This window comes from Oreochromis niloticus, linkage group LG13 (genome assembly GCF_001858045.2).
Source record: "Oreochromis niloticus isolate F11D_XX linkage group LG13, O_niloticus_UMD_NMBU, whole genome shotgun sequence".
NCBI lineage: Eukaryota > Metazoa > Chordata > Actinopteri > Cichliformes > Cichlidae > Oreochromis > Oreochromis niloticus.
The window spans coordinates 20,731,773-20,755,763 of record NC_031978.2 but is presented as its reverse complement, the minus strand read 5'-3'; the positions used below and the strand labels follow the sequence as shown (position 1 = coordinate 20,755,763).

Genomic DNA, 23,991 nt, shown 5'->3' with positions numbered 1-23,991 from the left:
GGACCACAGCTAATACTGTCATAAATCTATAAATGCCTACTTGTCCTGCACACCTGCTTAATCTCAGTTTAGAGTTTCCTACCTTCCCCCTCCCTGACTCTCTTTTTTTTCTTTCTCATGGGGGGATTCCCCAGCAACACTTGGCAGCTGCATGCATCACTTGTCAGCATCACACTAAAGTCTGCTTCAAAGATCAGCTGTGTGCGAGCATTAAGGCTTTATCAGTGAAAAAACATGCAGTAATGTGGGTCATCTACACCAAAAACACGGTAATTATCAAATAAGCAGAAAATGCAAAATGAGCCCGTTTACCACCAGCGAATCAGAACAAAGGGCAGTGAATCTGCTGAACACTGTTGTGAGCACACTATCTACACACTCTGTACAGTTTCTCCAGGGTCAGCGCTCCTCTCATCTGCATTAGTGAGTCACGTTAACCAGAGGCACACAGCAAAGAGCTGATGACTCATTTTCAAGTTCTAATTTGTGTTTGTTGTAAACCTGATACTTTGTCCCCGGGAATAAACACCGATGTTGATAAATTGCATAAAGTATTCCAGCAGGATAAAGGGACAGCTTTTAAAGGTCATAGCTGATTATGATCACTTTATGTAAGCGAATAGTAATATTATGTTTGCGTGTGCTAAACTGATGTGTTGCTGCAGATATACGGTCAGTATTTAACTGTTTGTTGATCATCAACATCGGGCTGCGAGACTGCACCATTGCAATCAAGACTGTGTGAATGGACCGGTTCTTATAAAGCGCTTTTCTACTCTACGTGAGCACTTTTATACAACATGTCTCATCCACTGATCCACTCATTCATAAGAGCACTTTTTTTTCTATCTAACATTCACACACATTCATACGTAGAGCATCCTGGGGTTCAGTATCTGCACAGATTCTCCTGGTTTTCAGGGCACAATTACATCAAACCTTATTATACAGATTAAAAATAAAGTATTTAATAATGGATCTATAGTTTTTATTTGGCAGTGTTGCTGATTTACAAGCAACTTAAAAATGCCCAGCGACTGAACCAGTTATTGACTGACCTTAGCTGTGGCATTGACAGACTCGGCATCGCTTTACCATACCAGAGGGCATTATATGTTTGGATTACATACGGTCCAGATACAAGACTTTGCTGGTAGCAAAGATGCACAAACCCATAGCCATATAGTTTATGGTGCATGATTATCCACAAAACTAAAGAACCTTTTAAAAAATGCACTATTATCTACTTTCTGGCACTGTAGTCATGCAAAATCTGCGTACACCTCTTTCTTATTTACCTATTTATATGTCTGGAAGTTATTTTTTATATATGTTAATGTATTTGTGACTGAAGCTTTGTAACAGAGCGAGAGCTGCAGTTTTATTGGACAAACCCTCTGTGATATACTCTTGAAACTTGTCCAGCCACTCCCAGCCACAAGTTCATCTGGCTTAGTATCTTTACTCTTAAAGAGAAACTGGCCTGTACCATCACTGCTGTTGATCTCAGCATACAGTATGACACTTGGATGCATGTTCTGTGGTCTTTTGCATGGGAAAGAACAGCCATGAATGCTGCAAGGTCTGGTAAACAGACTCATTTGGTACGATGTTTATTTATTAGCTGGTCTTTGCTGTTCTTTCTGTTGTCTTTAAAAGATGGCAAACAGTTAGTGCTCTGGGGCTGGAGGGTTGTAATGGTGCAGCCCGGGGGAAGCAGGGATAAAACATTACAGTGACAGCACAAGGAAGCTGTTGCAACTGACGGATAATTTTTCATGCTAACACTGTACATCACTCTTCACAATGAAGCAGCTTCACTCTTTGTCACTTTTCTAAATCCCAGGATTAATGGGCCTGTTTGACATTTTGGGAAATGTGCATACTTTTTTTTCACCCAGGCATAAAACCCCACATTTTCCTGCCTCAGTGTTTTGCACAGATTTGTTTACACAGACATCAGTTTGGGTAATCCTCTTACCTGACTCTTAGGAAGAATGCGAGTAAGCACATTTCACCAAATGTCAAACTTTTCTTTCCAGTGTTACCTGATGATACTCGATGTGCAAGCTAGTTGTGAATGTGTGAGACAGACTTGCTTCCTAAGAGAGGAACAAAAGCCACGAAAAGCCTGAACAGATCTGTCAGAGAAAAAGAGCGTGCTTTGGAAGAATAGCAACAATAAAGACTAACAGGATGAATCTATTTCTATATCTAGATGATACAGACCTCCTATACACCCTGCATAACGTGTGATAGGCCACGGGCTATGATAGGCCAGCTAATGGGTGTCTCTGCAAGAGAAAATGATCACGGCTTATCACTGGTAAAACATTTGACAGCTGATTCCTTTTGTCTAAAATTGTTCAGAGGGGAATAATCATCAGTGAGCACTGCACAGGCAGCGCCTTTAATCTGTTTTGAAAGCGATATTTTGGTTTTATGGCCTGCTTAGAACGAGATCTAATTACCGTATTACAAGTTTGGACTTCAACCAGCCGAAAGGTTCAAATTAAATAGAAGGATGGCGGTGGTAAACTGAAATAGATAAGATTATACAGATGTAATACCACATCAGAATCACACTTATAAGGAGCACGCTGCTGTCAAGGCAAGTCTCTCACAGATTATTGGCACGCTCGCAGGAGTATCACTAATGAGTGAGTGTAAGCAGTTGATTTTCTGTGGACTCTAGAAGCTATGAGCCACCAGACATCCAGCTATCTCCCTGGTTTCTCGCTGCTCGAGTTTCTCAATGAGTTTCTCAGTGATGAACGATAGCCCCATGTAAGCTTCGAAAACTCCCCAGATGACTGGTTTTTATAAGTTTTAAAGTCTCTGTGCAGTATATTAATACATAATTGAAAGAAAATGATCTGTACTGTGATTATAGCAATATCAATGCATCTCAGTTTTCTTTAAAACATGCAGAAAGATTCAGTTTTATGCAAAGTCTGCACAGAGGGGATTAAAAAAGTATCTTCCTTGATTTGGTTTAGATGGTTTCATCTGAACTTAAACTTTTTGGTGTCTTCCAAGAAAGTCAATTTTCTGTGAGAAACACTCTTCTATAGCATAATGGGAGGATTTAAGTATTAAATTAAGAGGTCTGTAATGGAGCTGTAGTTGGATGGTGAGAGTTGCGATAGCCGAGGGAGCGAATCTTCCCCGTGCATGTCACTATAAGTCATTATTATAGCCTTCCAGCCCTCAGCGTACAAAGTATCCAACGCTGGGTCAGGAAATCAGGCAATTAAAGGAGCTGCGGACGTGGATGAGAACTGACAGCCAATGGGGGAGCGCAGAAGGAGCCAGGAAGGCTTAAGCCTCCTCTACCCTCAGGGAACTGACTGGTCCACATCTCTCAGCCCACTACATGCACAGAGCAGCTACTTAATCAGAATGCTTATTCAAATCAAAGAAAGCAAAAGCCTCCATTTGCACAAGTATCACACTGTCATTTAAAACCAGTACTCTGACAGATCAGTTCACAGGATGAAAACTGTGTTGAGAATTTGCTGCTATTATTGTTTCCTGATCAAGAATAAATATGGTCACATTTAATGAAATGCGCAAAAGTCTCACGCCTTAATTTCTTTATATTTTGTTTCCAAGGAGTCAGACTATCTTGTAACTTTTTAAAGTGGCCATGAGCAATAGTTCTCCAAGCTTATAGAGGGTTTTTTCCACATTTTTCTTTGGACATTGGCTACTTTTTCACTCATTTCAGTCTAATCCTTGTACCTGACCATTTTCAGAGGAATTTGAGTTTTGTTTTCCTTCGTTAAACAACTTAACACTGACCTATGAATCCCTCAAGCATGGAAAAAGTAACTCAAAGGACAGACCAATCTTGTGTGTACACCTAACAGACGACTTAGCAAAGAACCAATGTTAAATTGTATATTTAAACACTTGCAAACAAGCATGTTTATTTAGTGCAGCCTATGAAAAATGACAAAGATAAGACAGTTTAACGGGCATGAAGGAGAGTCCTAAAGAATGATATTAGCGAAAAGCTTCATATATTGCCGTGCCATGTGGACAAAGGAGAAACAGCAGATGAACAGTATCTAAAATGAACTCGACAAATACGCGGGCCCTTCAGTTGATCCATCTACTGTTTGCTGAAGCTTCATCAGAAATGGTCTCGAGTCATTCTTAAGGAAGGAAATCAGGGAGAAAAGGGTGAGGGATTCCAAATACACAAGAACTGGATGGAAATAATGATCTTGTGGAGTAATGAATACCAATATGAAATTTCTGGCTCAAATATTTGTCAGTATGTATGGTAGATTTTTCCACAACACTAAATGGAACACCACCTCGAAAGCATTTAATTGGCAACAGCTTAAATTGTCAGCATGGCAATGATCCCTAACATACTGCCAATGCAGTAAAAACATACCTGGGGGGAAAAAAAAAAAAACACAGTGGAGCAATATTAATGATGGACTGGCCTCCCCAGAGCCTGGAGCCCAACATTATTGAATCAGCGTGCCATCATCTTGACAGAGAAAGGAAGAAAAGTCAGACAACATCCAAAGAAGAGCTTTGAATGTCCTTCAAGAAGCCCGGAGAACTATTCCTGAAGACTACTACAAGAAAGCTTGGCTAAGAGATTCAGTGTTTTTGCCTTATTTATATGCTGTATTTCCATATAAGTTCCATTAAAATGCTGCACCTATTTTCCATTTACCTAGAGAACTTTAGATTATATCAGTTTAATGATTTGTGTATTGAATTAGTGAGGAGCATGGTGTTTATGACAGGCTATTGAGTTTATTGAGTTGTCTGCTATTTTTAAATTAGAGTTTTACATTTCCCCAGCTTGAAAATGATCATTTTATATCCTGGCTAAATGGCGTAAATGGTCTGAAACGCAGATAAGCCCTGAAATGCAGCGCACCTCTCTTTCCTTTCCTCAGCTTGAATCCAGGGTAATTACTACAAAGAATGAAACATGATATTTTTCGCATATCTTTCTTACGCTACGCTTATAATGAGGAGACTTCCCTGTAATAAGATCTACTTTCAATTGAAGGATGAATTGCCTCATTTAGGAAACTCCATCAGCAGCTGATGAAGAAAGCAGCTCCTCCATAAATGCTATAACACGCACACAAAGCTGTGCATTTTACAGCTATGGGAACACAAAGGCATCAAGCTCTATTTTTGTCCAGCACTGACTGCTCACTCACTGCCTGGCTGCTCTCAGTGTTTGAGGTTGGAGTGAAAAAGGGGAGATGGAGGAGAAAAAGAGTGTGAATATTACACTGATGACAGCACGCACACCTGCTGGCCTTTTGAAGGCTCTCCAAACACCTTCTGCTGTAGTGGATGGGATGATAGGTTTTGCTAGTGTTCAGAAAACCAGTTTGATCAGTGGTGAAAGCGCTCTAGCTGGACCCGGCAACTAATCAACACTTCAAAGACAAAAAGCTAAATAATAAATCTTTTTTTTTCGTTTGGCCTCTAACAAGAGAACACTTTTCCCTCCCCGGGAAAGGCTATTATATTGTCGCTGCTGCAACTGACAACTGTTTTAAACTGCTGCTTTCTGTTGTTTGAGCCTGTTCCCCGTCTTTGAATTATTAATGATAGAGCGATAGAGCCCTATGCCCAGTTTTTGTGAGTCTGTCAGGCTCAGTTACATTCAAGCAAATCACCAAATCTCGGTGTAATTGAGGTGTCGAGTCTCAGGTGTATTGTTTCACTATTATTCACCGTTCTCATTTTGTGCCGAGGATGCGAGCACAGCTGTCGGGAGTCTCCATCGCGCCATTTGGAACAAAGATGAAGATTAGTTGAATCCCTCATCTAAGGTCTCATGTTAAAGGCTGTTTCTGTCGGAGCACGGAGTGAACGTTCTCAACAGGTTCTCCATTTCATATGCAGGATCCTGGGCTTAACTGCTGATTGTCACTGTCATTTAAAGCCGATGTGCAGGATGTGACTGGCAGCGAGCCTAATTTGCATGTTTGGGGTTTGATCACCTGCCTATAAGTGTTGAGGAGACATAAATAACTCCTCACGCCTTTGCAACCCTTTTAATCGACTGTGGTTTCCCAGTTTTTTAGTGCTGCGTGTCAAATTAGAGAGAGAGGGTAAAATGCTTTATGCTTTATGCTTGAGGGATCAATAAAACTATATCAAAAGTTCTGGGGATAAAAGACAGTCAGCGAAGCCTTATTTTGAGATTCGACTTGCCAAACTCTATTCATGTTATAATGAATCTTTTATTCAACTGCAACTTGGTGTAAAATAACCTTCAGCTGCTGCGATACATGAAGATTCCTCACATATCCAGGGTGCACCAGTGATATACATCCATAATGTACTTGTTATTTACTTATTACCACTGTTATGCAGTTTTTGAGTTAGGGATAGGATATCTCTTATTTTTTATTATTATTATTATATATATATATTTATAAGCAAGCCCATGCAAAGGTGAATACAAACATGAATTATCTCTGGAGCTGCAGTGTGATATTGCTTTTTTCTCTGTTCCAGACTGCGCTGCAACCATATGTGCAACATTTGATTAACATCTACTGTGTCCAGCTGTCTCAATTAAGCTGTTTGACCTTTTAAATACATTTTGCTAATACTACATTTGGCTGCCAATCGAGTAACATCTAATGTTATGCTCTTTTTTGGTACTGAAAGCTTTAAGATTATCGTTTTTTATATGTATATAATTGTTTTCCATTTATAGAAACTCATTAAAATTCACCTGTCTCTGTTTTATTGTGTCAATCTGGAGTCTCTGTAGCCTTTATGTCACCTCACCTCAATGTCTGGTGGAAAAGAGAAAGAAACACAAACCCTCAAATACAAAATTGGAGTGACTGCCTCACAGCATGGCAGAGCTTTAACCATGTCCCCAGAAAGGACAAGAAAGTGAGTACAAAGAGCTGACATGGCTTTTGTTACTATTTTTACCTGTGTGTGCGTGTGTGTGCATGTGTGTATTCATTTAGGATCTTGTCTTTTCTTCACCGTGTGTTAAAGGTGTTTATTGGTTCTTACATAAGTGAAGTGTACAGGTTATATGTGTGTGTGTGTCTCTGTCTGCTATTTCCTGTGTATGTGGGTCACTTCATCACCTTTCATTACTGCTATTCCACTTTTATTTCTTCTCCACTGCTGGGCTGTATTTGGATTTCTTGGTCATTTTTCATCCACAGCTTGAGCAAGTGTCATTTATGTATCAGCGAGTAGACGTGGTCACAGTGCCCCCTGCAGGCGCGATGAGCACTTTGCAATGTGGGGATGTTACTGAGCGTCTAAACAACTGTTGTCAAATCAATTATCAGCAGGCTACACCCAATATTTTCAGTTCATTTATTATTTATATATTAAAACGGGAATTTAAAAATACTGCATGGCAACTTTATACACAAAATATGATGCATGCATTTAGAGACTTAGCTTTGGCGTAAGAGCTCATAGCCTTGTAATAATATTCAATTTTTTAACAGTTTTTTGCTTAATAAAGGCTCATGTATAATAATGTTTTAGAATTTCATGCCCACACGTTCCCGGTTTGGGTAACAGCCTGATATGAATGCAAGTGGCAACGAGAAGCTTTTGGAAATGCTGCCCCATAATTACAGCAATTTAGAGCAATCTGAATAATTTCAAGCACTGCGGGATAAGTGCAGTCAAAAGAAGAGCAGCTTCAGCAAAAATAGCTGGTGACAGCTCGGAAAATGAAAATGCATTAAATTATGTTTTTTTCTGTTTTTTCTCTTTTTTTTTCTCAATTAAACACTGGACGGGTTTAAAATGAAAATCAGTTTAACATGTCCCAAAGTTTACTTTTTTCCCAGCTAAGTTACCCAGTAAGGCTTAGAGATGAATTAATCATACTGTAACCTGACAACAGAGGGAGCCAGTGCCATTTAGTGGAGGTAAAATATCTTTCTCAGCAGACATAAACCGTCTCCTAAGGGAAACTTCTCACTCTAACCGGTAAGCGTGGTACAAGGATTAAAGTCTCTGCTCATGTAGTGAGTCATGGTTAAATAACTTCCTCGAGCAGAGGAAGCAAATACAATCATGCAAATGATGAAACCAGAGCTCGTGGCAGTGGTGAGGTAACCTCAAACCAAGGTAACCTGCTCTTTTCATCAGTAGCTTTGTTAAGAAATGTGATGAAGATGGCAGTTAGAGACTAGGACGATAGAACCGGATGCTGAAAGCCATTAAAAAAGATCCACAATGTTTTTCATTAATGATCTGATTAATAATATTAAGCTCAACCCTGAAAAATGCCTTCTTTACATACTGCTTAGTGGCCACACTAAACTGACCTGAGGTCAGTTTGTTGGCAAAACTGGACCTGAAGCAGAAATTGAAGCTGAACCAACATTACGATGCCTACTGCATCTCTTATATCCTGTTCTTGATTTCAGTGATGTTTGCCATAAAAAGATGAATGCTTGTTTTATTTCTGTCACATTTGTTATACGTGTAAATAACAGATGGATTGTTATGTAGGTGAAACAATATCAATTCAATTCAATTTAGTTCAGTTCAATTAAATTTTGTTTTTAATAATGTCAAATCACACCAGCAGTTACCTGAAGGTGCTTTATATTGTAAGGTAAAGACTCTACAAAATTATGAGAGAAAAACCCAACAATAAGATGACCCCCTATTACCAATTACTTGGCAAAAGTGGGAAGGAAAAACTCCATTTTAAAAGGAAGAAACCTCCAGCAGAACCAGGCTCAGGGAGAGGCCATCTGCTGTGACTGGTTGGGCATGAGGCGAGGGAGACAGTGTGTGGAGGAGAGCCAGAGATGAGCATTAACTAATGCTTAAATGCAACCCCTTAGCAACCTAGACCTATTTCAGCATAACTAAGGGAGGACTCAGGGACACCTGACCCAGCCCTAACTATAAGCTTTAACAAAAAGGAAAGTTTTAATCCCAAACTTTAGAGAGGATGTCTGTCTCCTGAATCCAAAGGAGGAGCTGTTTCCCCAGATGAGGGGCCTGAAGCTGAAGGCTCTGCCTCCATTTCACTGTTAAATACTCTAGGAACCACAAGTAAGCCCGCAGTCTGAGAGTGGAGTGCTCTACCGAAATGAAATAGTACTATGAGGTGTTTAAGACAAGGCAAGATCAATTATGTATTAATAAGGATAAGAGTCACGTTACATTTACAAGCAACCTTCAATATGCCTGCCTTAGCATCAGTTTAAATTTCACAGCCCTCCAAACTGGCATAAACATGTAGTGGTGGCCCAAAGCCTTCGTGCTTTATCACTGCCCAGTGTGCTGGGCTGTTTACAGGATTATAAAACCTTTTGGTGTTCGTGCACAGCTGCACCACAAATAAGACTTTTACACTTCACATGTGGTGAACTTGAAACATCCTTAATTAGGAAGGAGAAATGTGCTGGCAGGAGCTGATTCCTCTGGTGGGATGTAAATTTAATGGAGACTCACTCTTCCCGATTAAGCGTGGGCCACCGGGATAGAGTGTGATTACAAGTGCTATCACTGGGTGGTACAACTTGACGGCATTTAAGAGATGCGGACGGACTTTATTAGCTGTGGTTGTAATTAAGAGGTAGTCCCACATTTTAAAGTGGCTCTCTGTCTTCAGACAGTGTTTTGAGTGGTTGGAGGTCATAATCTCTTTGACCCGTTTACAACCTTTGCAAAGTGCTAGTCAGACTGCTTATTTTGGTTTGCATTAGACTCCAAATGTTATCGAGCACTAATAAGCAGCTGAGAAATTAAACGAATAAAGTAAATATATTTGAATTTTTAGAAATTTGGCAGCTTTGATGTAATCATAAATAGATAAAGAACTAACCCGATATCAGGATAATAGGATAATCAAGGTCATATGTAAGAATATGGGTTATTAGTTCTATCCATTTTTGTCAAACTCTATGATTATTTTCTCCATAACTTCAGTAAAACAAATCATCCTGCCAGCGAAAAAATGAACTAGTCCACTGAAGAAAGATGTTGTGTTTGCATACCCTCAGACTGCACACACATTGCTACTGTGGGGAGTGCCAGACACTGTGGATGGCAACACCACAGATGCTTAATTATGTGGAAGCGCTGGATCAGAATATTATTGTTTATTCTATCATGAAATATTTATGGCGCTTTTGTCCTGCATAGAGAAAGAAAAGCAATAAGACTGCAATGCACCGAGGCAACAAGGGATTTGCGAAATCCATTAAAAAATCATTTTGAATTTATGTGTTGTGTAAACACATATTTTCAATGACTTTCAGTCTGTATTTTAACAGAAATGTCCCTGCAGCTGTGTTATTAGTTACACTATGGCAGCAGAGATTTATAGTCCCAAGAGTGTATCTCAGATTATGTGAAAGACCAGCGCGAGCCATGTAGCTCTGCAGTGTCACAAAAACAGGGAAAGTGGTTTGGCAGTGGTTTTCTAATTCTCAGGGGACCCCACTAAGGCCATTAATCCTATGAATTGCCACTGTTTGCGGTACCTCGACAGCCACTTGCCTTTACAGATGAGCTGTGTCTTTCTCTGAAGATGTAAAGGACCTCAGAAGAGGGAAAGTTAATTTGACTTGACCTTTCCGGTGCTGGGAACAAGCTGTTATTTAGGACTCTATGCCACAACCTCATCTTCTGTTTCCACACCCTGGGAGGTATTATTGCATAGCAAGACACGCTCTTTCAGGTTTGTAATGAAGTCCCAGCCTCTATGTTTGCTGCTTTGCCCCGTATTCTTCTCCGATAATCAGGAGTCAGAAGTCACCTGGGAGACAGAAATGGGAAGATTTTTTTTTTAAAAAGGAAACAAAGAACAAAAACACAGCCAGTACTTTACATCAATAATAATGAATCATTAATATTTATAGCAACATTAAATTTAATTGTCCCATTTTTTTGTTTGTTTTGTATGTGTGTGTCTATACTCCATTGTCTTTGCGTGTACTGTGATTGTGCTTGATCATTTTAATGAAGTAGAAAAAGTTTGTGAAAGTGAACCTTTGGAAATCATCCAGTTCACTGCTGAATCATGAACCATCCCTGTGATGGCATCTAACACAGCAAGTTTAACTTACTGACTTAGTGGATATAATGAAGCTCAGTCACCTTTAGTGTGTTTGCATGCCATAGATGCTAATTAGAGCAAAGTGGATGCTATGAATGCACAAGTTAAAACATCCAAAAACTTCAAGTTACTTTTAAAATGCCTTTATTGTCATGGCATTATGTTTAATCTAAAAACAAACAAAACAACAACAACACTGGATTCACAAATAATCAAATCAAAGTCAAATCAAAGTTTATTTATATAGCACATATTAAAACAACAGTGTTGACCATAGTGCTTCACAGTCAGTCAAAACACAAGACAATTAAAACAAACAATAAAATAGGACAACAAACAATAGGTAACAACACAATAAGCTAAAATCAGCCAACTAGTTAGAATCAAAGGCCAAAGTAAACAGATAAGTTTTAAGACGAGATCTAAAAGACTGGATAGACTCGGCCATACGAATATGTACAGGGAGGTTATTCCAGAGTCTAGGTGCCATGATCGCAAAGGCCCGGTCTCCTCTCGACTTCATTCGAGACCTAGGTTGTGCAAGGAGCAAGTGATTGGATGATCTAAGCGCTCTGTTGGGATTATATAGGTGAAGTAGGTCAGAGAGATAGGTGGGCGCTAAATTATTCAGAATTTGAAAAGTGAACAAAAGAATTTTAAAATCTATGCGATATTTAACAGGGAGCCAATGTAGTTTGGCTAAAATAGGAGTTATGTGTTCATGGATTCTTGTACCTGTTAAAAGACGCGCAGCTGCATTTTGAATTAACTGAAGCCGATAAAGAGAAGAGTGTTGGAGGCCCGAGTAGAGGGAGTTACAGTAGTCCAATCTGGATGTGATAAATGCGTGAACAAGCTTTTCAAGTTCCTTTAAAGGAAGGAACGACTTTGCTTTGGAAATCTGACGCAACTGGTAAAAGCTGTTTTTCACCACAGTGGACACCTGTTTCTCAAGTTTAAAAGAGCCATCCAGGAATACTCCGAGGTTTCTTACAGTGGGCGAGAGATGGCTAGCGAGAGGGCCTAGGGCATCAGTCAACTGGTCTAGCGGGGTGTGACTACCAAAGACTATGATTTCGGTCTTATTCTCGTTTAATGTAAGAAAATTATGTGATAACCAAATTTTTACTTCATGCAAACAGTTGAACAGAGGTTGCAAAGAAGCAGACACATCGGATTTCAAAGGTGAATAAATCTGGATATCATCGGCATAACAGTGAAAGGAGATGTTGTATTTTCTAAAAATTAATCCCAACGGCAACATGTACAAAGAAAAAAGAGCAGGACCGAGCACGGACCCTTGAGGCACACCACAATGAATAGGGGCAGAAGCCGAGGAGTGTTGCCCCATAGCAACAGAGAATGACCTCTCTGAGAGGTAGGATTTAAACCAAGATAAAACCGTACCTTTGAGACCAACAACATGTTCCAATCTTGATAGAAGAATGTTGTGGTTAACCATATCAAAAGCAGCAGTCAAGTCAAGTAAAACTAAAACCACGGAATAACCAGAGTCAACAGTTAAGAGAAGATCATTAAAAACTCTAAGTAAGGCTGTCTCTGTGCTGTGGCGAGGTTTAAAACCAGACTGAAACTTTTCATTTATACCATTTGCATCTAAAAATGCCTGAAGTTGTTTTAGAACGACCTTTTCCAATATTTTGGAAATAAAAGGGAGTTTGGAGATCGGCCTGTAGTTAGCAAGACAATTAGGGTCAAGATTTTTCTTTTTCATAATAGGTTGCACAACAGCATGCTTAAAGACAGACGGTACACAACCTGATGACAATGATGCATTCAGCAGAGATAAAATACAAGGACCAATAATATATAAAGCTTCCTTAAAGAAACGAGAAGGAAGAATATCGTGCGGGGAACCAGAGATTTTGAGATGATCAATTATATCTTTTAAAGCAGAATAAGACACTGGCTGAAACTGTTGAAAGACAGTCAAGCATTCAGCGGCTGGAACCGGGTCTAATACTGATGAAAAATGAGATGGATGAGAAGCCCTTAGAGCTGAGATTTTATCAGAGAAATACTTTAAGAATTTATCACAAAGAGCAGGGGAGGCATCCCTAAAAGTGACAGTGCAAGGGTTTATCACAGAGTTAAAAGTATTAAAAAGGGCTCGGGGATTGTGGCTATTAGTCATAATAATACTAGACAAAAAGGCAGATTTGGCAGCTTTAACAGACTTTTGATACTTAGATAAACAATTATGGAGGATGTCCAGAGAGACGTGGAGTTTGTCTTTCCTCCATTTTCTTTCAGCACGACGACATTCGCGCCTAAGGGCGCGAGTAGTATCATTTAGCCAGGGTTGTGAGGATTTGGCACGTTTAATCCTATATATATCCTAAATAATATTTTTATTTGTATCAAACTCATTTTACATTGTAAACCACTTGCAGACTAATTTAATTTGAAGTGAGCTGGACCAGTGTGGCTGCAGTATCGTCTAACAACCTGCAAAAAAACCGACATTTTCCACCTTTTTCCTTCACTTTTGTTGTAAAGACATTTAACAACATGACTAATCCTTGATATATGTTCAGGAAAACAAGTGCAATTTCAAAAACATGTCTCAGCTTTTCTACATTACTAGGAAATGCTGCTGTACTAAACCAAAGAAACATGTCAGCGCAGCTCTTTTGGCTTAAACGTAAAGAAATAAAAGTGCAAAATTACAACACTGGCAGCTCATTCAGTTTTTATTTTCAGTACTTGTAATGAAAAAAATGAAGTTTTCTGTTAATTCACAGGAAATGTCCTTTTTCATTTTTATTTTGAGCTACTAAAGTCCCAAAAAATTGAAATTTCCCATGATAAATGGTAAGAAAATGGTTTCTGTTATTTGATGGTTTATCTGTTACTTTTTTACTTTAGTGTAGTGTACCAGGCTGTGGCTCTTTGTCAGTAGGAAGATTGTAAAACTGACCAAAATAAATTGACAGGCTAGTTCTGGCTCCTGGGTCATGTGTTTGGCACCCCCCCCCCCTAAGCCTATATTATCCATAGAGAATTTGTCAATGGTAAAGCGGTAATTTGTTTCTGTTAATATTAACTAAGTTAATAAAATTACATAATGAACTGCATCACGTCCTTTAGGAAGTGACTGGGCCTCCAATGTTCCCTTATTTCATCAAACTGAGGCTTTCATGGTGTGAAGACGAGAAATTGATTTGTTTTGAATCAGGGTTTGCAGCGTCATTGGATAAGGAAATGCCGTTAACAAATCTGTCAGTGTCTGGCAAAGATGCACTACAACAGCTTGGACTGTCTGTAAGAAAAAAACCCAGCTGTGCACAAATTAATCTGGGCACTTTTACTCGTACTGCCACTGTTACTTTATTTAGGTCAGACAAGAAATCATTGAAACTTTTACTCTTGGACACCTTTTAGCAGTCCGAGTCAATCATCTTCCAATATCAAGTCCAACTTGCAGCTGAAGTACTTGAATGCATTATCAGTGAAATAGATTTCCACACCTTATTCTACTCCTTCCCATCCAGCTCCAAGTTTACACAGTCTGGAAACTGTAAAAGGGGTGAATACTTGTTATATCAAGTAGGGAGTAAATATCAAAAGATTTGCTTCTTGTTTCATCTTAACCCAAAGCAAAAACTGCCCTTTGATCATGAAGGTAGGTCAGTTTTCATGAACTTTGTTCCCCGGAGATTCTGCTTCAAACTACTTTCCTGTTATGATTTTTGCTAGCTACAAGGAAAACTTTAGCTGGATTTCTGTGTCTTCCTTGCATAGCTGTAGATGTTTTCCCCAAGGCCACCACGTTTCTGGGGGGAATGCAGTATCTCATTTCTTTATATTTTTCTTCCAAATGGTCAGATTTATTTGTAATTTTATGAAGTGGTAACCCCCCAGACTTTCTAGAAGCATTTGAAAGTTTTTCTTTGGACATGCTGTTTTTTTCACTCATTTTCAGTCCTGGCTCCTGTACCTGACTATTTTCAGAGGACGCACAGTGGCTTGGTGGTTAGCACTGTTGCCTCACAGCAAGAAGCTCCTGGGTTTGCATCTTCTCCTTGTGTCTGTGTGGGTTCTTTCCAAATACTCCAGCTTCACCCCACAGTCCAAAGACATGCAGGATGGAAAGGAACATAACTCAAGGGAAGATCTGGTGTTGTGCATATATATAACAGGGAATTTAACAATCAACCAATTTTGATTAGTTACTTTGTTACCAGCAGTCTGTTGGGAAAACACTCAGTTTGTTCCAATGTCTTTAGTTGAATCTACAGAAAATGCCAAAAGATGGCACAGTTTAACTGGCATAAAATAGTATTTTTGCACCAACAATTGATTCCTGAAGAGCTAATAGTTAAAAATTGGCATATCTTCGCATGGTGCACTGTGTGACCTTCAAAAACATAAAAAAAATCAGACAACTGAAAGATAAAAAAGAAGTGGCAGACCTAAGTAACAAGTGAACAGTATCTGAAAGTAACAAAGAAAAAAAGAAACAGGAAAAAGTCCAGTGAATACCTGACACAGGATGTGAGAGAAGAGGGAGAAAATGCTAAGTTATGCCAAATTACGCAAGAGCTAGATGTAAAATCCGTGATATATCCAAATTTATAATGATTGTCAATCAGTATGGAGGAGTTCAGGAGAGAGGTACAACAGTGAGTGTCTACAATGTTTCAATAATTTGCTACATGTATTTCCCAATTTCTTAGCAAAATATACAAAAATGAGGGGAGGCTCAAGATTTTTGCACACTACTGTATGTGTTAATGTTGTTTTAGATCAAATATTTCCCTGATCTTTCAACACACAGTGGTGTTTGACGCTGCTAAACTGCGTTGTTTGAGCTGGAAAATGGCTACTGTAGCTTCCCTCATTATTCAGCATGAATAAACAAAAGGAAGAAAAGTACAAGCCGCTCTTTGGAGCACACTAGAACATTCCTGTGTACATGGAAGAATAATCGCCTCTCTTTGCGGATCTGCTTCTTTTAGGGATAAAAAGGATTCATATGGCTGTGTTGGTGCAGGGACAGGACCTCAAAGGATTTGGCTTTTTACGTGCCGTTACAGCTCATGCACACTGATTGCTGTAGATTGTTTGTTAGAGAGAGGGAGTTGTCATGTGGTGTCTCAGAGCATGGACTGGTTTGATCCTCCTCCGTGTTTGCAGATAAAAGTCTGTGAGTCACTGACTGGGATCTGTTAATGATCTCACCCACTCCACCTATTTCCACCTCCCTGTCTTTCCTTTCAGTAATAACATGTATACAGTCTCTGAATCGTCATGTCTTTAACACACAAAGGTACAGAGAGCTGAAAACATCAGCTCACAAAGACATCTAGCAGCTGCAGAGCCTTAAACACACACACCACAAACACACACACCCATACACGCTGTGGAAATTTTTACTGTGACACACAATAATATAATTCACAGGTGACATGTTTATAATGTTTATCCATCAAGCATCCTGTTCTGCTCTTTTAGTTCATTCACGGTGAGCTCTTGCACTTCATCCATTAGCCCCCATCCGCTCTCCCTGACATTTCCCTTTTTCAAACCCAAACACAGGAGGTGTAGGTAGCAGTGGAAAATAGTAAAGGATCCAGTGGATCCAGTGCAGCATTTCCAGTGGTTGCTGAGGGATGCCAGAATGCGTCTGGACAGAGTGTTTTTAGAGCTCCCTGTCCTAGTTAGGCACGGTCAAGGGATTGTTGCTTGACTGTGAGTCTAAAAAGTGAATTATTCAGCACAGTTTCCTTTAGCTGGATCACACTCACATATGAAGAGCCTCTGCAGACACACACTTGTATGTCTACAAAGACATTAACTCTGATAGTCACAGGGATCAGAGGCACTCTCTGATAAGTATGGAGCTGGATAATTTGAACCGCTGACAGCTCTTCTCTGATGTATCCACCGATGGTTGCTCAGGAATAAAACACAAGCAAAACATGGAATGACATGACACAGATACACCGAGGCACAATTTCAGCTGACCAGCTGCTGTAATGGTGCCTTGGACAGCTTTCAGTTTAAGAGAGTTATGAAACACACACAAGTCTGAAATGTCACTCCAGGCCAAGTTTTGTTGTTGATAGATCAAAAAGACAAGAGTCCAAGGAACTGGAAATGACGTCTTTATCAAATCATAGATGTGACAAGCACAGAGAACAAGTATTAGGAGAACAACTTAGGTCACTCAGTTTATTTGTACACCTACCTGCTAATATGCTAATGATTTGCTACAATCTAATGTACAATTTATTCATGGCTATGTAACAACAGGTGCAGACCATGTGCATTTACGTAGGTATCACAATATTCTTAGTTTTCTTAGGTAGACGCTGATATGTCAGCTTGGTATCAGTGCAACTTATATATTATTAGCCCTGACAAAACCAATCCACAATAAGCTAACTGACTTCATCATAAAATGTATTATTTCTGCTCTCATTTGCATAATTTTAGAAAAAGGGTGGGCTGCCTGTGCCGTTTTGTTTTTTTAATTGCACAGCAATCCATAACCTCATGTCACCTGACATATTGTAAAATCCTTCATGTGAAAGGAAAGCCATAGGATTGGATCAGTATCTGGATGGTTGCGACATCAGAAACTAGAAAAGAAAAGACTGGATGGGTGCATTCCTTTTAAGAAGTTTGCAGTAAATGCAAAAACATACAATTCCCTGTGCAATTTTGAGATTACATAACCTTGAAGGCAATTCACAACTAAATCACAAATAAAAATCATGAGCGTGTAAAACCACCGCGTTAAAAGCCCATCAGCAAGCTGTATTACAGAGATCCTGGAAGCATCATTAAGCTTTAATTGTTAGGATTTCACTTCATCCAGAGGGGAAAAAACATCATATTATTTCATTATAATCATGAGCTATAGTTGCAGTGTTTATAGACTAAACACACCCACACCAGCCTCCCACTTAAACTGTACTGGTCCCATCATATCTGTCACACAGTCCATTTATAGCCCAGGGTTTTAACGCACGCCTCCGGGTCAGCGACTGCGTCTACTCACTCCCATGCAGACTTTGCTTTGCCCCGGAGGGATCGCGGCTGCTGGGGGTGTGGGAGGAAAGCCGAGCTTCACGACGAAGGGTGGTGGGTGGATGGGTGGTGGGACGTGGTTATGAAGCTGATTGCTGCGTGACGTTGGCGAATTGCAGCAATCTCCAAACTGTACGTGAAGGAGAGACCGGCCAGGACGCACTGGATACAGCAGATCTGGGGAGGGAAGCGGAGGAAGGGGGTGGGGGGATCCGACAGAGGTAGAGAGAGAGAGAAATTAAAAACAGGGGGTTGGATGGATGTGAGGGGACAGACAGCAGGACACCGGCTCTAGAAACATCAAGGGTCCCATCAAGAGGTCTGGTGTCTGCACCAAATCAGCCTCAGGGATGTAGTCGAAGCGGTTCGGAGCTCTGCCCATCCGAGCTCATCATCATGAAGAAACACTCTGCAAGGGTTGCCCCGCTGTCCGCCTGCAACAGTCCGGTGCTCACCCTCACCAAAGTGGAAGGTAGGGAGTTCCGTTGAGACCGCCTGTACCCCCGCAAACTGGGGGCTGTCGGTGTGCCTCTGACCGGAGCTCAGCTCAAATATTTCTGTTCACGAATCGTTTTTTGTTTTTTTAAGACAAGGATCAACTTTAGAAAATCTCACTGTGAGCAACACGAAGCGACGGGAATCAGTCAAGCGCTCAACTTCAAATCAGTGATGCAATATTTGTGGGTTGTTTTGACATCAAGGCTCAAGATCCATTTTCTTCACATGAGTGATGTCAGATGCTTCACTTGGATGTTAGGCTGTTTTATTTCTCTCGTTATACGACAACGATGACAAATTTGCTCCGTTGCGTTTAAATGATTGCGTTATTGACGCACTGATTTTTGGGAATGAGCGCGACTCGCTGTGCTAAAAATTTACTGGTCCTTGGGGAGGGTCTTAAGTTGTTATTGCAGCAGGGATTCCCCTCGCACTCTCCCCCGTGTACCCATCATCACAGGCTGCAGGAGTCTCTGCTTAAAATGCCAGCGCATAATGCCAGAGCAACTGGGACATGAACCCAGCAGCAAGCGTGTTATCGGTGGTCCCAGTAAACGCTCCGTGGCAGTGTCCTTCAGTCTTCCTCATAGCTTGATGTTGGGTCTCACTGGGTCTCCCCTGTCTCGTCTGAAAATCCCTCTGATCTGCAGGAGCGCTGGCATTTCCTGCTGACATCATTAAGAGACAACACCTCTCAGAGTTCTTGTGTGTCCGTGTGTGTGTCTGCTGCACCATTCTCAACACCTTCTTGAAAGAGTATAGTGTGATAGTCCCTTTGATGCCTGTACAGTATCCCTCCTATGATGTTCTCCTCTGCCTGATTCTTGTGCAAAGAGCTGATGTTATGCTCCCCCTCATCTATTACTCAAGACTACTGAACATCAGTGTTTTCACAGAAAAGATGTTCACCTTTCAGCTGGATCAAATAGAGAAATAACTGCCACCAAAGTAGGTGGGTTTCATAGAGCCTCATTATGACAAACTCACAACATGAAACTAGAACCTCAGAGCTTTTATAGACAAACACATTGTGTGACCATGACGGGTTTGGTGGCGGCTGTACTTTTGTGCAGTGCAGCATTGAAGCTCAAGGTGACTGATCATCAGTGAAGCCACTAAAAAAAGCTTTCAGGTTACATAAAACACATAAATTTAAGAGGACAGTCACATAAATACTTGTTAAACTGTTTACCTCTCTGCCTCCGTCACGCAGGACTCGAGCTGTTGCTGACTCAGACTTAACTCTGTCTCTGCTCCTGTTGTTTGGGAGTTTGCTATAGTCTGGAGCGTTAATGTGAAACCATCTGAAAATGCTTCATTATTCATAATCGATCACTCAACCAGCAGATGGAAGGTGAGTGGCACATTTTTATGCAGGTTTTTAAATGGACATGGATGAAATCGACGCCCGAGGTGTTTAGTCTGCATTGCATACACTCAGACAAGGCGCCCCGGGTAACTTCAGAATAATCCGTGCTGCTGGATTACCAAAGATTTTAAGCTCATTAGTGTAAATTTCAGGCTCGACGGGTTTTATTTTCAGAATAGCTGGGATGGCGGGGTGTTATTTGACAAGCTCGTGTATACAGACTTGACAAAAACTCTGCTGTGACACGAGGCAGCGGGGAGAGAAAACGTGCATATAGGGGTCTTGTGTTGGGAATGAAACGGTATTGTAAATTTTTGAGGGGAGTCAAAGCGGTAAAGTTTGTGATGTGAGCGCTCGGCTGCTCGTTTTTAGCAGCTGCTTTGAAGGAGTGGTGGTGGTGGTGGTGGTGGAGGGGGGGATCACAGGGGGCCACAGCATATCAACACGCAGCTTTTCAGAGTCTCTCATGCTTATGTAACACCAGCACTGAAACCTCTGTTCTCCTCACTAACAACCTGCAGCAAACTGTCAAAGACTTTTTTTCCCCCAGTCTTGAATCGTCAGTGGTCTGTCTTTTCTCTTCTTTTTTGTGTCCAGTGAACAGGCACACCTCCACGCAGCGTGAAGCAACAAGTACAGTATCTGATTTTAACATGAAATTCTATTTTTTCTTATATTTATTGCTTGAATTGATACATTTACTGGATAGTAACCAATCTGTTCTTCATCACAAACCATTTCCATAGTCATCCTATGATCTCCTCTTTGTTGGTTGACTGATGGTTCTGGTTATCCAGTTCAATGTTGTCTCTTACAGCTTTAATTCATTCCTTTGGAGTATTTACCGCTTCCTCTGTGTTTTCTTCTCATAGACAATAATTATTATTGATTTCTCTTTTAAATGTATTTCTATCCATGGCGTCTTTAGGGAATGTCTGTGTGGTCCCTTTGTCATCAGAAGCAGGGGTAAGAAGTTCATAAACGTCCCTTTAATCTCAGCAATTTAATTATATCCTCTGAAACTGAGCAGACACGTTTTCAGAGTGATTCAGCACACATACGCCCCCCCGGGAAGCTGGTCACCAGCTGCTGTTATGGGCACACTAAATCTTTCCCAAAAGGCTTCATGCACTTTGACCATGATTTTCTGTATGTGTGCCATTCAGACGATAGCAAATTAAAAGCCTTTGTATTGAGAAGTAGACCCTTTAGGTTAACTTGATTAAAGCAGTTGGACGTTCGAGAGCTGGGCAATGTTGGGAGCTCTTATTTTGACCTTCCTGCTCTGCTTTTTTGCGCCTGTGCATCTCTATCTGATCCAAGTATGTTCATACGGGCCAACTTTAAAACATAAATGATTTGGACGATTCAAGACAGAGAACATAAAAATCTGAATTGCAATCATTGCTCTACAGAAAGCGAACACCGCATGTTTGCTTCAAGGACAGAATCTTGAATCTTGTACTCATTTGCATGTGTCTTATTTGTATGTAAATGTGCAGCAGCACCCTCAGTATGGAGATCAGGCTACATGTGCCGGACAGAGGTCAAACATATTGCATGTAGATATTGTGCATGTATTAGATACATCAGTTAAAAGCTTACTTAGAGTATTACTGGGATTCTTTTTAGAGTTTCCTCCTCAGCTCCATTAAATTCTTCACATTCATTCTTTGAGCGTAATTGGAGTTGAAATTGTTGGTTGTCAGAGGAGCAAAAGTAAATCTTGATCTTTGTGCTAAATGTATTTAAAAGCCAGTGAAACGGGTCTTTGGGCCTTGATGAGTGTGCATTGAATACACAGTGACAGGGCTTTTGTTTTATTAAGAGGCCAAGCTTTTGCTTAGGTTTATTAAGTACAGCATGCGTGTGTGCAGAGAGGGCTGTCAGCTGAAGCCGAACGTTATTGGAGGTTTGTTGCACGACTCCTTTTCTGTATATTATATTTGTAATTTATATAGTAAAAGCGGTGCGTTTAAGCAAAGCCTGCTACAAATATGTGTAAAGACGAAGCTCCTCAGCGGTAATCCTAAATCGAGTGAGCTGATCCAAAAGCTTTTCAGTGAGAAGGAAGACTGCCTGTCTTCTCCAAATACACAATGCACCCAGCAGACTAGATGCTACACCATGGTGGGCTTGACAGGCTGTTTATGACAAATAATTTAACAACTAAAATGTAAAAATTAATATTTATTTGAGCCATTTCGACAGAAGTTTGAATACTCGAGTGTGCAAACGTGCGTTTCATATGTGAAAGTGAGTAAGCAGTTAGTTTGTTGAGCATACTTTTTTGATGCCATTAAAAATGCAATTGCCAAACTGCGAGCGTCTCACAGCAGTGACACAATAAAAGGGTTAAGATGTGTTAAAAAAGCTGCAGTCGTGACTCAGGATTGTGTAATTTGATGGAGTCCCTGTGTCATCAGTGGCCTTGGGGTGCAATAGAGGGAGTAAAACCACAGTTTGGGCAGACACTCAGCATACACCTGCCGTGGTTGCCTTTCCATTACCTTAACAGGAATGCTGTGGCCAATCTTTTAAATATTGATTTGTCGCGGAAAGTGCTGGGACTCTTGCCAGTCTGTTAAACTGCGGGTACATCACAGTGCATTCACTGGTTTAAGGCACTGCAAGCGAGGGAGGGCTGCTTCAGAACAGGGGGTTATCCTGTAGTGTACCCGATGCCAAATATGATTGCTATTACTCTGCTGCAAAACACAGTGCGCAGACGTACACAATCACTCTCTGCTTGCATGCACGCAGTGTAACCAATAAGGCATGAAGGGGGCTGCAGCATTGACCTGTATCATGAGCATCTGTTGAACCAGCTGGGCAGGTCAAGGCAGACACAAACAACAAGTTCGCTTCTCGGTGAGGAAGTCGCCGCGCTGTCCTTTGAGGTTGAAGGAGAAACCGAGAACGAAGGAGAGCAGGATCAGTAACAGCTGACCCACCCTTGTCTGCCCTTCTGGGCCTTTAGTCCCCTCAGCCCATGTGGTCCTACCTATCAGCTGGTTGACGCAGCAGGGTGTGTTTTCCGCCTGTCTCTCTTTTGTGTTATTGAGTGGGACAGGCTTGTCAGATGAGCCTGCTCTGGTGTGTTGAAAGGACGCTGACTGACAGCTTGGCCTGACCAAGTTGTCACAGTAAACTATCACAGACTCCCACTGTCTGTCAGACTCTGAGGCCACAAAGACAGTAACTGCTGTCTGTGTGCTGCTTGTCTTTCTAGCTGTCTCTGCGATTAAACTACCATCCTTCTTTATAAAAGTACAGTTTATGGTTTTTTGTTTTTTTAAAAAAAAATATATGTATATATAAATTGCCTTTTTTTCCCAAGCAAAAAGAAAACAGTATTTCTAAAACACTCTGCCTCTGACTGTCAGACCTGACAAACCAAATAAGTCAACATGGATCTGAAGGATTTATTTTTATTGAGGTATTTATTGAGTGATTGATGCTGTGTGACAGCCATAAACCAGTTTAAAGAAGAAGAACTGTGATTTTGAATTTGTTTGCTTATTTTTTATTATTATTATTCAGAGAATTACACAAAAAATGTGTTCAGTTCAACCTACTTAGAGACACCCCAGTCATACCTTACCATGCGGGTAACTTTATTTAAAAATGAGAGATTTTCTTCCCTCAGCCTTGTACAATGACACTAAAAAGTAAAAGTGTCAAAATTAAGATGATCTGACTCCTTAAGGTTTTTACACAAATACTTCATGCTGTAATGTTTGATGATTACAAGGTTGGCTTGAGTAAGTTGAACTACTTAATTTGTATTCATCACCAAGCAAAAGCAAAGACAGTAAATAAAAGGAGAAGAGTTTCTCTGAAGTGTGTGTGTCTGTGTGATTGATCTGTTTACCCTCTTGAATCGCTGAGGCAGAGCACTGCAGAGCACTCTTGCTCCCGCGGAGGTGTTGCCAAACAGACAAAACTCTCCTACCTCTACGTCTCCCCTTGTTGAGGTCCCAGGTAAACA

At 40.6% G+C, this 23,991-nt stretch overlaps 1 protein-coding gene across 2 annotated transcripts in view; it reads left to right on the top strand.

Annotated features, from left to right (window-relative positions):
* slc35f3b (solute carrier family 35 member F3b) overlaps window positions 1-23,991 on the top strand; it is a 52,119-nt gene that overhangs the window by 9,671 nt on the left and 18,457 nt on the right. The window contains exon 1 of one of the 2 annotated variants that reach the window (XM_005474045.4): window positions 17,862-18,605. The exons of the other annotated variant lie outside the window; for it this stretch is intronic. Within the exon in view, the coding sequence (XP_005474102.1) occupies window positions 18,530-18,605 (76 nt within the window). The 5' untranslated portion in view covers window positions 17,862-18,529. Of the gene's footprint in view, window positions 1-17,861; window positions 18,606-23,991 lie in introns of those variants that run through there. 2 annotated transcript variants of the gene reach the window in all.